We start from the raw sequence: 13724 nt of genomic DNA on the forward strand, positions 1-13724 counted from the left end.
ACTGCTCCCTTCCCCAATTCAAAGGCGTGTGCTTCATTCTGACATTTCCGGCATCTGCCCTATAGCTGAACCAGGCTTGTGTCTGCATCGCGAAGTTGGTGAGATCCTGGCCTTGTAGAGGAAGAATCAAGAATCCCACAGAGGTGGACAACTGCAGAGCTGCAGGTGGAGATGTTATGAGAAGAAAAACTGGGTGGGACAAACTCTTGTGCACTGTACAACCGTGCAGGAGCAAAGCAAGGGCCCATGGCTCACCTGTAGTGCCACCTGATTCTGTGCCAGTGCTGGAAGGGCTCTGATGTCGCTCAGAGCTATGGGGCTTCAGTTGCTCTAACAAAACCTGGCTAAGAACGGCAGCTCCAGTCTCTTCAATAGGGAGCCGTCCCTGCTTTAGGCTGCAGGGCGCCCAGGGCTACAGAGGTAGGGCAGCAAAGGTGGCAAACTGGAGAGATGCATAAAGAAAGCCGGAGGTTGAAACCTTCTGGCAGAACCTGGAACACCAAGGCTTGGAAGTGGCCTTTTGTTCCTAAAGCACCATGCCTCTCCTCGGGGGTGTTCTGCTATCCTGAAGCAGGTGCAGCCAGACCAATCTGTGGGAGGGTATACCATTGTGCAGGAATGTTCAGAGTGGTCCCTGGGAGGTCATAAAAATCATGCCACTGTCCAATCGATCTCACCCTCCCCCGTGTAGAATGAGACCGGTCCAGGTTCGATTCTGCACTCCCCCACATGCAGCCAGCTGGGTGGCCTTGGGCTCGCCACGGCACTGATAAAACTGTTCTGACTGCGCAGGAATATAGAATCACAGAATCCTAGAGTTGGAAGGGGCCATAGAGGCCATCTAGTCCAACCCCCTGCTCAACGCAGGATCAGCCCTAAGCACCCTAAAGCGTCCAAGAAAAGTGTTGCAGTCCTCTTTCCCTTCTCTCTGGGTCTGGGGGTTCCCTTCCTGTCTCTACTTTAAGGCGTTTGTCGTCCTTGGGCTGAACAGACTCTCTGATGTGGTTGTCCTTCAGCCAAGTCGTGCTCATCATCAGTTCGGTCTCCGACATCTGGGGCAGGGAACATGGACCTGCCCTTCCCCAAATAGGAATAGATCACCCCCCTGCCACGCTCTGGCTAGACGGCTTTCGCAAGTGGCTGAGGATTGAGGCCATCCGTCTGTCCTTGCCTCTCCCTGCCTCGCTGGAAGACGGCCAGATTGCTCAAGTCCCCATCGGGGTCAAGTATTATCCCAATATAACACCGTTCTATTCTGAGCCCAGTCTAGCCCAAAGAAAGTCCCGGTCATGCTGGAGACCATAAAGAGGTGACTGACTGGGCCGTGCAAAGGAGAATCATAGAATCATACAATGATAGAGTTGAAAGGGACCTCCAGGGTCATCTAGTCCAACCCCCTGCAGAAGGCAGGAAACTCACAACTACATGCCCACCCACAGTGAGCCCAATTCCTTGCCCAGATGATGCTCCCCCCCCTCCCCAAAAAACAGAATTCCTGGCCAGTCTGGCGTGGAGGAAATTCACCTTCGGATCCTAAAGTGGCGATTGGCATTTCCCTGGGAATTGAAAAGAGTGCCACAAGAACCAAGCAGAGACACAGTCCTTTCTGCCCACTCACTCACCATCTGCCTAAGTTCACAGAATCAGCCTCTCCGTCAGACGGCTCTCCAGCCTCTGCTTAAAAACTTCCAAAGAAGGAGAACCCACCACCTCCCGAGGAAGCCTGTTCCACTGAGGAACCGCTCTGACTGTCAGGAACTTCTTCCGGATGTTGAGACGGAATTTAGAATCATAGAATCATAGAGTTGGAAGGGACCTCCTGGGTCATCTAGTCCAACCCCCTGCACTAGGCAGGACACTCACAACTTTATTGCTCATCCACTGTCACCTGCCACCCCCTTGAGCCTTCACAGAATCAGCCTCTCCGTCAGATGGCTCTCCAGCCTCTGTTTTGAAATCTCCAAAGATGGAGAGCCCACCACCTCCCGCGGAAGCCGGTTCCACTGAGGAACCGCTCTAAATGTCAGGAACTTCTTCCGGATGTTGAGACGGAATTTAGAATCATAGAATCATAGAGTTGGAAGGGACCTCCTGGGTCATCTAGTCCAACCCCCTGCACTATGCAGGGCACTCACAACCGTATCGCTCATCCACTGACACCTGCCTCCCCCTTGAGCCTTCACAGAATCAGCCTCTCCGTCAGATGGCTCTCCAGCCTCTGTTTAAAAACTTCCAAAGAAGGAGAACCCACCACCTCCCGAGGAAGCCTGTTCCACTGAGAAACCACTCTCTCAGTTTAGGCGAAAATTCTTTTAAATTGATTTCATTCCATTCTTGTGTGAAAAGGAATTCCCAACCGCCGGTCCAAAATCAGTCACTCATCCACCCCTTGGGGAAGCCCTTATTATTTTAAATTCATTTTGTTCATTTTTCAATGTCTACCCCGCTCCTTCCCAACATGCTGTCTTGGAGCAGCTTCAAACAGTCCATAAAACAATACATGTTATAGGGTCTACCACCTTGTTCTGAACTGGGACCACCAATTTATATTCCTTCATCACTTAGAATCATAGAGTTGGAAGGGACCTCCTGGGTCATCTAGTCCAACCCCCTGCACTATGCAGGACACTCACAACCCTCTCCCTCATCCACTGTCACCTGCCACCCCCTTGAGCCTTCACAGAATCAGCCTCTCCGTCAGTTGGCTATCCAACGTCCGTTTAAAAATCTCCAAAGATGGAGAACCCACCACCTCCTGAGGAAGCCTGTTCCACTGAGGAACCGCTCTGACTGTCAGGAACTTCTTCCGGAGGTTTAGACGGAATTTCTTTTGAATTAATTTCATCCCATTGGTTCTGGTCCGTCCCTCCGAGGCAAGAGGGAACAACTGTGCTCCATCCTCTACATGGCAGCCTCCTACCTCCTTGTCTTGTCCCTCCCCCCTACAATCCCCCAATGTTTTTGTCTTCCCTTTTTAGGAAACAAGTTCCAATCCCTAGTTGATTCCAGTGGCTGAGCAGAGTAGACGGTTTCTGTCGGTAGCCCCAGTATCAACAAAACCTCTTCTGACGCCGGGTATTTAATTCTCAATCTTTCCCCTAATAAACCTTAACACAGACTGTGGCCCTTTCATTGCTGTGGCCCACTGAGACAAGGTTTTCATCAAGTTGTAAGCTCTGACCTCTTCCCTGGTCGGTCACCACCAGTTGAGACCGCATCTGTGTATTTAAAGACCGGGTGTGCTGTACTGTATTAGTCTATTATTCCAAATCAGAAATGAAATAAAAACTATGCAAAGCAGAGGAAGTTCAACCTAGCACCACGTGTAGCAGGTACTATGGGTCCCTGGGTGGTGTATGGTTCAGGGGTCTTCACACTGTGATTATTGGAGGGGAATCTTCGTATTTGTGTAGGTTGCAGACCACCAGGACAAATAAAAGAAGCTGCCAGTTGGTTCCAAAGTTCTGACTACCTCTGGGAAGAGTGTCCCATTGCAACAGTGCCGGTTGTGTCTCTTTCATAGACTCATAGAGTTGGAAGGGTCCATAGAGGCCATCTAGTCCAACCCCCTGCTCAACGCAGGATCAGCCCTAAGCATCCTAAAGCATCCAAGAAAAGTGTGTATCCAACCTTTGCTTGAAGACTGCCAGTGAGGGGGAGCTCCCCACCTCCTTAGGCAGCCCATCCCACAGCTGAACTAGACCCATAGAATCCTAGAATGGGAGGGTCCATAGAGGCCATCTAGTCCAACCCCATGCTCAACGCAGGATCAGCCCTAAGCATCCTAAAGCATCCAAGAAAAGTGTGTATCCAACCTTTGCTTGAAGACTGCCAGTGAGGGGGAGCTCACCACCTCCATAGGCAGCCTATTCCACTGCTGAACTACTCTGACTGTGAAAAACTTTTCCCTGATATCTAGCCTATATCGTTGTACTTGAAGTTTAAACCCATTACTGCGTGTCCTCTCCTCTGCAGCCAGCAGAAACAGCTTCCTGCCCTCCTCCAAGTGACAACCTTTCAAATACTTAAAGAGGGCTATCATGTCCCCTCTCATCTGCTGCTAGGGGTCCCTATGAGTCCTTAAACTAGGATTGCAGGAGAAAAAAATTTGGAGGATGTTCACTCAGAGGGCCTCCATGAGAAGAAGCAAAAGTGTCAGTTTTTATACCCTGATTTCAGTACCCAAAGATGTCTTAAAGCAGCCGACAATCGCCTTCCCTTCCTCTCCCTGCAACAGACACCTTGTGAGGGAGATGAGGCTGAGAGAGCTCTGAGAGAACTGCTCTGCAAGAACAGCTCTAAGAGGACTGTGACTCGCCTGAAATCACCCAGCCGGCTTCACGGGCAGAGCGGGGAATCAAACCCGGCTCGCCGGAGCAGAGGCTGCCGCACTTAACCCCCACACCAAGAGGTAATTTTCCTTCACGGCTTGCATGCACCCCGATTTCTGCAGCTTTACGAAATATTTGGTTTACAGCTGTTAGGCGGTTGCATCAGCGTCTGTTCTCTTGCTCGGCACGGGTCAGCCGGCCATGGATTGAGTGCCAGGGAGCGTGGCTTTACTCGGTCCCAGCACAGGGACAAAGTTCAGACCTATTTTGAGAAGATTTGCAATCTGTAAATAGTTCGGCCGTTGACCTCCGGGTGGGTAGGGAAAGGGTGGCCGTCTGAGCCACAAAAGAGGAGTGTTTCAAATTGGCACAGTTTCATCGGAGGGACTAACCCCCCCTCCGGTCTTGCTCCTTAAATAGCTGTCGGCGGATCTGGGACTCCTAACCTCTCTCCGCTACCAGGTTCCGCTTGTCCAGCTGCCTGCAAGGCCCCGAAAATCCTCCTAGGAAAGCCATGGAAGGGTACTTCTCCGCCGTGAACAAGATGGAACAGACCGTGCTGTTCCCCAGCCTCCTCCGAGAGGTCTCCTTGGACGAATGCGACAGCGGGTCGGAAGCGGGCTTGGGGGACGGAGACCTGTACGAATCGTACGCCCGGCTCAAGTCCCTCAAGCAGACGGCCGAGGGAGGCCTCTCGTCCCTGGCCACCTGGACCTCACCTGCCGCCCCCGGCCCGAAAGACCCGGAGGGCCGAGAGGAAGCCGACCTCGAAGGGCTCTTCTACTATCACGTCTCGGGCTTGTGCCGGGTGCTCACAAGGCTCACCGAGAGGGCCAAGACGGTGACCTCCCGGTACAACCAGATTGTGGGGCAGATCAACCCGGGCCTGGTGTCTCTCAGCTGGTGCGGAGCTGGAAAGGTGAGCGACAGTCCCATGGTGCATTTCCCAGAAAGTCTTCTTTCCTCTCTGCTTTCTCAGGTCTACGAAACTGCTTGACCACTTTTTTTTTGCTGATAGAAAGTAGGATTGACCCTCTTCAAGCAATGATAATTCCTTCACAGAAGGAGCAAACATTTTTCTTTCATTCCTTCATTTTATTTTTTCTTGACCTGTTTCTCAGAGGAGCGAGGAACGTTCAGCTGAGCGAAATGATCTGGAGATCATTTCAAATCTCAAATCTTCCCCTTTGGGTGTCCATAAACTCTTAGGGGGTCGAACATGGTCATTCCCTCATTCCTTCATTTTATTTTTCCTTGACCTGTTTCTCAGCTAGAGTGAAGGACATTTGGCTAGGCGAAACGATCTGGAGATTCCCCCGTAATCTCAAATCTCCTTTGGGAGTCCCTAATCTCTGATGGGTTTGACCGTGGTCGTTCCTTCGTTTCATTTTACCTTGAACTGTTCCTCAGTTGAAGGAGCAAAGAATATTCGGTTAGGCAAAATAATCCGGAGATTCCCCCTGACCTCAAATCTTCCCCTTCAGGAGTCCATAATCTCTGAGGGGTTTGAGCAGGGTCATTCCCTCGTTCCTCTGTTTTGTTTTTCCTTGACCTGTTTCATGGTTAAAGGAGTGAAGGTCATTTGGTCTACGGGATTGCCTCTTCTGTTATGCGGCCCAAAGAGCATGGAGGCCCAGTGATCAAATTCTGCCCCAAAGTGGTAAAACTAGCCTCAGTGAGGGCCAGGGCATTTTGGCCCCAGCCTGGTGGAACGCTCCCCTAGGGAGATCCGGGCCCTCTGGGATTTCAAGCAATTCCAGCAGGATTGTATGAGAGAACTGTTCTGCCAAGTCTATGGTTGAAGCTATGAAATAGCATGAAGCTGACCTCCCTATCTGAAAACCGTCCTCCAAAACAAAATCAGCACAAATATCATAGACATAGAATCATAGAGTTGGAAGGGACCTCCTGGGTCATCTAGTCCAACCCCCTGCACTAGGCAGGACACTCCCAACCCCATCGCTCACCCACTGTCACCTGCCACCCCCTTGAGCCTTCACAGAATCAGCCTCTCCGTCAGATGGCTCTCCAGCCTCTGCTTAAAAATCTCCCAAGATGGAGAACCCACCACCTCGCGAGGAATCCAGTTCCACCGAGGAACCGTTCTAACTATCAGGAACTTCTTCAGGATGTTTAGACGGAATTTAGAATCATAGAATCATAGAGTTGGAAGGGACCTCCTAGGTCATCCAGTCCAACCCCCTGTACTATGCAGGACGCTCACATCAGCTAACCCCTGCAGTAAGATTGTAATCATGATGAGAATTTGGCTTTTAATAGCATTTTATAGACTTTTTATTGTATATTGATAATTTATTGAAATTGGATGCTGGATACCCTGATATTACACACACACACCCCAAGCTGACTAAGGAAGGGTGAGATATAAATATAAAATTAATACAACCAAATAGAGTGAGATGGATATGATGTATAATTAGAGCAGCAATTGACTGGAAATTTGTTGACAGAATTTAGATATGTAAAGAAGCTCAGTGCAGATGGTTTAAAAGGATCTAATAGTCTGATTGCGCAGAGAAACAACGTTGTAAGTAAAAGAGGAGAGTGATAGTCCTAACTGTCTAACTGACTAAAGGTTCAGGAGGGAAAGTAGGCAGGAAATGTACTCAAAGGAGCAAACCTTTCCCAAGACCAATCAGGATGCAGGAGGAGATAATGTGGAAAACAGAAGGAAGTGTCTTAGCTAAATATGTTAACTACATAACTCCTTTTGTGCATGATATTCTTCCTATGATGTTACATTACGCACACTGAAGACCTTGCATATTGCAACAAACTTAATGTCTTCCTCTTGTGATTCTTTTCACAGGGCCTCTGAGGCTACGCCTGTCAGGTGTCTCCTGGAATGTATTCTGTGAAGAAATTGTCTAAGCGGCCGATACCCAGAGGTCTGGATCGCCTGCCTGCCAGACAGGGTTGTGCCCACAGCCGTTCTTTCTGAACATTTCCAGCCTGGACATTGAGGGATAAGAAGGAATTCACACCGGTGGACTCTGGTGCTCCTTCTGATGTTTCTGTCGTTGAAAGTCACATGTAATTTATAAAAAAATAAAGCTTTTTTTGTACCTGCGGGTGTATTATTAACACTGGGTAATAAGCCCAGAGAACTAATAAAACGGTTTGTTTTTCTTAAGGAACTTTTTGGTATTTTTATTGCTGACAATAGTAATTATTATTATGGAACAATGTTTGAGTCCAGGGGCACTTTTAAGACCAACCAATTTTTCTTCCAAGTATAAGCTGCCTTGTGCATGCACACTTCAGCGGACGCAAGAAACATGCCTGCACAAAGAAGATTATACCCTGAATAAAACTTGGTTGGTCTTAAATTTGCCACTGGACGAAAACTTTATTTTGCTATGTTGTTCTGATTCTGTGAACTTGGGCAGATGGTGAGCCGGCAGGCAGAAGGGATCATGCCGGTTCTTGGCTCTCGTGGCCCTTTCTTGGATGCCCAGGGAAATGCCGATCATAAAATAATAGAGTTGGAAGGGACCTCATGAGTCATCTAGTCCAACCCCCTGCACTATGCAGGACACTCACATCCCAATCGCTCATCCACTGTCACCTGCCACCCCCTTAAGCCTTCACAGAATCAGCCTCTCCGTCAGATGGCTACCCAGCCTCTGTTTAAAAACCTCCAAAGATGGAGAACCCACCACCTTCCAAGGAAGCCTGTTCCACTGAGGAACCTCTGTGTCAGGAATTTCCTCCAGATGTTTAGACAGAATTTCTTTTCTCTACTCAGAGTCTTAAGGCAGCTTACAGTCACCTTCCCTTTCCTCTCCCCACAACAGACACCCTGTGAGGTAAGCGGGGCTGAGAGAGCCCTGAGATTACTGAAGAAGAAGAAGAAGAGTTGGTTCTTATATGCTGCTTTTCTCCACCCAAAGGAGTCTCAAAGTGGCTTACAGTCGCCTTCCCTTTCCTCTCCCCACAACAGACACCCGGTGAGGTGGGTGAGGCTGAGAGAGCCCTGAGATTCCTGCTTGGTCAGAACAGTTTTATCAGTGCTCTGGGGAGCCCAAGGTCACCCAGCTGGCTGCATGTGGGGGAGCGGAGAATCAAACCCGGCTCACCAAATTAGAAGTCCGCATTCCTAACCACTACACTGAGCTGGCCCTTGACCAGAAAAGGAACTTCCGGGGAGTGATGGCATAGAAGTCGTCTGGCATATCCTGGGAGAGCTCTGAGGGGCAGATTAATTCGACCTTTCTTCAAACCGGACCCTGAAGACAACATCCAAGCATGGTTGCCAGGTCCCCCCCACCCAGCTATCAGCAGTGGTATTTTTTTGGGGGGTGGGGGTGTTGCCAGATCCAGGCTGGGAGCGTCCTGGAGATTTGAGGATGGAGTCTGGGGATGAGAGGGGCCCCAGTGAGGTACAATGCTATAAAGTCCCCCCTCCAAAGCACTCATTTCTTTCCCAGGAGAACTGCTCCCTGTAGTCTGCAGATGAGCTTTAATTCCTGGGGATCCCCAGGTTCCACCTGGAGGCTGGCATCCCTAGCTCCAAGTGGGACATGGTGATTTTTCCAGACAGCAGAGACCCATTTCTTGGACATTACTCAATTAATCCTGTCAGGCATCGTTTCAGGACCTCTGTGCACTGTTCCTAACCCCCAAGGTACGAATCTTGGCATAGAAAGGGAACAGAGACAAGCCATTGCTGTTCTTGTGTTTGGCTCTGCCTCACACAGAATGCAGCTTGCAGCCAACTGGCGGACCTCGGGCCAGTCAGAGTTCTCTAAGAGCTGTTCTTGCAGAACAGGTCTGTCAGAGCTCTCTCAGCCCCACCTACCTCACAGGGTGTCTGTTGTGGGGAGAGGAAAGGGAAGGTGACTGTAAGCCGCTTTGAGATTCCTTTGGGTAGAGAAAATTGGCATATAAGAGCCAACTCTTCTTTTTCAGTAATCTCAGGGCTCTCTCAGCCTCACCCACCTCACAAGGTGTCTGTTGTGGGTAAAGGAAAGGGAAGGGGAATATAAGCCGCTCTGAGACTCCTTCGGGTAGAAAAAAGCGGCATATAAGAACCAACTCTTTTTCGCTAATATCGGGGCTCTCTCAGCCTCACCCACCTCACAGGGTGTCTGTTGTGGGGAGAGGAAAGGGAAGGTAACTGTAAGCCGCTTTGAGACTCCTTCGGGTAGAGAAAAGTGGCATATAAGAACCAACTCTTTTTCACTAATATTGGGGCTCTCTCAGCCTCACCTCCCTCACAGGGTGTCTGTTGTGGGGAGAGGAAAGGGAAGGCGACTGTAACCCACTTTGAGACTCCAGGCAGTGAAAAGCAAGGCATATTAACCAACTCTGGACACATGCTCCAATCTCTGCTTCTTGGGAGTTGGTGCTGGGAACGGAGAGACCGTTTCCCAAGGACAGTTGCTCCACGAATGTAGACGGACTCATTACAACACCAGCTATTTGGTTTCCAGTCCCTTTCCTAATCACTCTTACCACAGAATATGCCCTTTTTGTCGCTGCGTGCACAGATACATGGTTTTCATCAAGTGGCACACTATGACCGCAAGACCTCTTCCCGGGTCAGCCAACATCTGAGTCCAGTGGCAACTGTAAGGCCAACAAAATTTTATTCAAGGTCAGGGGTGGCCAAATCGTGCCCTCCCCCAGGTGTTCATGGACTACAATCCCCATGAGCCCCTGTCAATTGGCCATTCTGGGGGACATAGTTGGCCATGCTGGGGGGCATGGAATACCTGGGGGGCCTAGTTTGGTCACCCGTGAGCAAGGGACAGGCTTTTGTGTCCACGCACATTTCTTCAGATACCTTTCTGAAGAAGTATCTGGAGAACAGAGCATCCACACTGGGAGCCAGAGTGGTGTGGCAGATAAGAGCAGAGGCTTCTAACCTGGTGAGCCGGGTTTGATTCCCCACTCCTCCTCCGCATGCAGACAGCCGGGTGACCCTGGGCCAGTCCCAGTTCTCTCAGATCTTTCTCAGCCTTACTTACCTCACGGGGTGTCTGCTGCGGGGAGAGGAAGGGAAGGCGATTGTCAGACGCTTAGAGTCTCCTTCCAGTAGGGAAAACAGGGTAGGAAAACCAAGAGCCAGATTGGTGTCCTGATTAAAGACTGGCAGCTTCTAATCTGGAGAAGCGTTTTGATTCCCAGCTGCTTCTCCACATACAGCCAACTGGGTGAGCCAGTCACAGTCCTGATAGATCTGTTCTCACAGAGCAGTTCTTCTAGAGCTCTCTCCCTCACAGGCCGGAAAAATATCAAAATATTAAAAGCGGTTGGCCTGCCTTCTGCAGTGCATCCCTCCTCTGGGTTCTGGTTTTATACTCATGGGCAGTGTTAGCCTCACAGAGGAGGATGCTGGGAGTTCATTTCAGCTCCTTGTAGTGACCCTAGCATGATGGTCCCAAGAGGCAAACACTGAACCAAAGAAACCCACAACCAGCCCCAATTGATACACCCAAGCGCCACAATAGATCTTCCTGCCAGTGCGTGCTCACAATCGGACCTCTGGTTCGGTCCTCGGAAGAACTAGGAACGAAACAGGCAGAATCTTTGGAATGATTTTAGGATCGTTTCAAACTGCGATTGGAACGTTTTGTCCCGCCGAGTCTGTTGTAGCCAAGAGGGCAGGTTATACATTTAAAGGAACACATCGAGAAATGAATTAATGGCACATGGGTTTCATGCGCCGGAGGTTTCCTGGCTGCGGGATTCGGTTTCACTTCGAACTGTTGCATCAGCCTCTTTTCCCGTGCTCAGCCTGGCTCGGCCTGGCCTTGACCAGTTGCCAAAAAGCACCGCCTTGTTCAGCTGCAGGATGAGGACACCGTTCAATCCTGTTTCGAGATTTGCAATCGGTAAATAGATTCTTGGCCTCTGAGCACGCAGGGAAAGGTTTGCCGCCTGATCCAGAGAAAACCAGGGCTTCTGTCTGGCGCTGAACCATCCCAAAGTGACTGACACCCCTCTGGTTGGGTAGATTAAATTGTCACTGGCCCAGCTGGGATTTCTGAGCTCTCTCAGCTGCCAGCTGCCTTCAAGGCCCCGAAAATCCTCCTCAGACATTGCCTGCTTCTGCATAGTAACCCTGCAGGGGTGTCCAAACTGTGGCTCTCCAGATGTCCATGGACTACAACTCCCAAGAGCCCCTGAAGTCCATGGACATCTGGAGAGCCACAGTTTGGACACCCCTAGGGACTGACCTTGTTTAGTTTCCATGATCCGGTGAGATCAGATTAGCCAGGGACATGCAGTTAAGGGGTGATAAGCAGAGACGGTTGGTCCTTGCCTGCCTTTTTATAGCAACCGTGGACTTCCTTGGAAGAAGAAGAGTAGCCTAGGCCAGGGGTTGTCAACCTGTGGTCCTCCAGATGTTCATGGACTGCAATTCCCATGAGCCCCTGCCAGCATTCGCTGGCAGGGGCTCATGGGAATTGTAGTCCATGAACATCTGGAGGACCACAGGTTGGCTACCCCTGGGCTATCCAGGAATGGGTACAGCTTCCTTCCAGCCTACAGTAATGTCCCATTTTATTGCCAAACATTGGAAACTTATTTTAGCTTGAGGGATCATCTGCCCAGTTGTGATATAATGGCTGTTTCTTCCATTCCTGGCATTTAGTGGCTAAGTAAAACACACCGTTACACGAAGCTCAAGAGCCTGGGACGGAACGTTTATGGCCGAGTTATTATGACCTGCTCGTTGCGACCTTATTCCCTTTCCCAGAACTTGTTAAACAGAGGCGTGGTTTCCACCTTGAAAAGTTCACCGAGATGTGTGTTTTGTGGATTTTAGAAGAACATCTGAAGGGCCCTGCTTGATGGGAATCAAAAATGATAAGAATTCACTTTGCTTGCGGTAACAATAAGGAGGTGACATCTCAGAGTCTCTTTTTACAAGTAGGGAATAAATAGCCTTTTTCAGCACCCATAGAAGAAGAAGAAGAGTTGGTTCTTATGTGCCGCTTTTCTCTCCCTGAAGGAGTCTCAAAGCGGCTTACAGTCACCTTCCCTTTCCTCTCCCCACAACAGACACCCTGTGAGGGAGGGGAGGCTGAGAGAGCCCTGAGATTACTGAAGAAGAAGAAGAAGAGTTGGTTCTTATGTGCCGCTTTTCTCTCCTTGAAGGAGTCTCAAAGCGGCTTACAGTCGCCCTCCCTTTCCTCTCCCCACAACAGACACCCTGTGAGGGAGGGGAGGCTGAGAGAGCCCTGAGATTACTGAAGAAGAAGAAGAGTTGGTTCTTATATGCCGCTTTTCTCTCCCCGAAGGAGTCTCAAAGCGGCTTACAGTCGCCTTCCCTTTCCTCTCCCCACAACAGACACCCTGTGAGGGAGGGGAGGCTGAGAGAGCCCTGAGATTACTGAAGAAGAAGAAGAAGAAGAAGAGTTGGTTCTTATGTGCCGCTTTTCTCTCCCTGAAGGAGTCTCAAAGCGGCTTACAGTCGCCCTCCCTTTCCTCTCCCCACAACAGACACCCTGTGAGGGAGGGGAGGCTGAGAGAGCCCTGAGATTACTGAAGAAGAAGAAGAAGAAGAAGAGTTGGTTCTTATATGCCACTTTTCTCTCCCCGAAGGAGTCTCAAAGCGGCTTACAGTCGCCTTCCCTTTCCTCTCCCCACAACAGACACCCTGTGAGGGAGGGGAGGCTGAGAGAGCCCTGAGATTACTGAAGAAGAAGAAGAGTTGGTTCTTATATGCCGCTTTTCTCTCCCCGAAGGAGACTCAAAGCGGCTTACAGTCGCCCTCCCTTTCCTCTCCCCACAACAGACACCCTGTGAGGGAGGGGAGGCTGAGAGAGCCCTGAGATTACTGAAGAAGAAGAAGAGTTGGTTCTTATATGCCGCTTTTCTCTCCCCGAAGGAGTCTCAAAGCAGCTTACAGTCGCCTTCCCTTTCCTCTCCCCACAACAGACACCCTGTGAGGGAGGGGAGGCTGAGAGAGCCCTGAGATTACTGAAGAAGAAGAGTTGGTTCTTATATGCCACTTTTCTCTCCCTGAAGGAGTCTCAAAGCAGCTTACAATTGCCTTCCCTTTCCTCTCCCCACAACAGACACCCTGTGAGGGAGGGGAGGCTGAGAGAACAGAAAGGCTCAGCGCCTATTTTACATCTGTTTTTTCCCACAGGTCAAAGTGTTTAGGCACATCTAGAGATGGCCGTAGCCAACGGATAGTGTCTGGGTGGCAGGTTAACATGGATAGAGAGGGTGTCGAGAGGCATTTAGCGGAACTGGATGAATTCAAATCCCCTGGTCCAGATGAAATGCACCCGAGAGTACTCAAAGAACTTTCCAGAGAACTTGCACAGCCCTTGTCCATCATCTTCGGAACCTCTTTAAGGACTGGAGATGTCCCGGAGGACTGGAAAAGAGTAAACGTTATTCCGATCTTCA

The 13724-nt window shown here is 50.1% G+C and overlaps 1 protein-coding gene across 1 annotated transcript; it reads left to right on the top strand.

Annotated features, from left to right (window-relative positions):
* The first annotated feature begins 4684 nt into the window (after positions 1-4684).
* Positions 4685-7485, top strand: LOC143839380 (mid1-interacting protein 1-B-like). The gene is made up of 2 exons (XM_077341286.1): positions 4685-5250; positions 7162-7485. The coding sequence occupies exons 1-2, from the start codon at positions 4846-4848 to the stop codon at positions 7168-7170; spliced, it is 414 nt and encodes a 137-aa protein (XP_077197401.1). The 5' UTR covers positions 4685-4845; the 3' UTR covers positions 7171-7485.
* The last annotated feature ends 6239 nt before the right edge of the window (positions 7486-13724 follow it).

The sequence above is a fragment of the Paroedura picta genome, chromosome 6, assembly GCF_049243985.1.
Source record: "Paroedura picta isolate Pp20150507F chromosome 6, Ppicta_v3.0, whole genome shotgun sequence".
NCBI classification, from domain to species: Eukaryota; Metazoa; Chordata; class Lepidosauria; order Squamata; family Gekkonidae; genus Paroedura; species Paroedura picta.

Coding starts and splice junctions, on each gene's coding strand:
- LOC143839380 (XM_077341286.1), top strand. CDS start 4,846: ATGGAAGGGTACTTCTCCGCCGTGAACAAGATGGAACAGACCGTGCTG.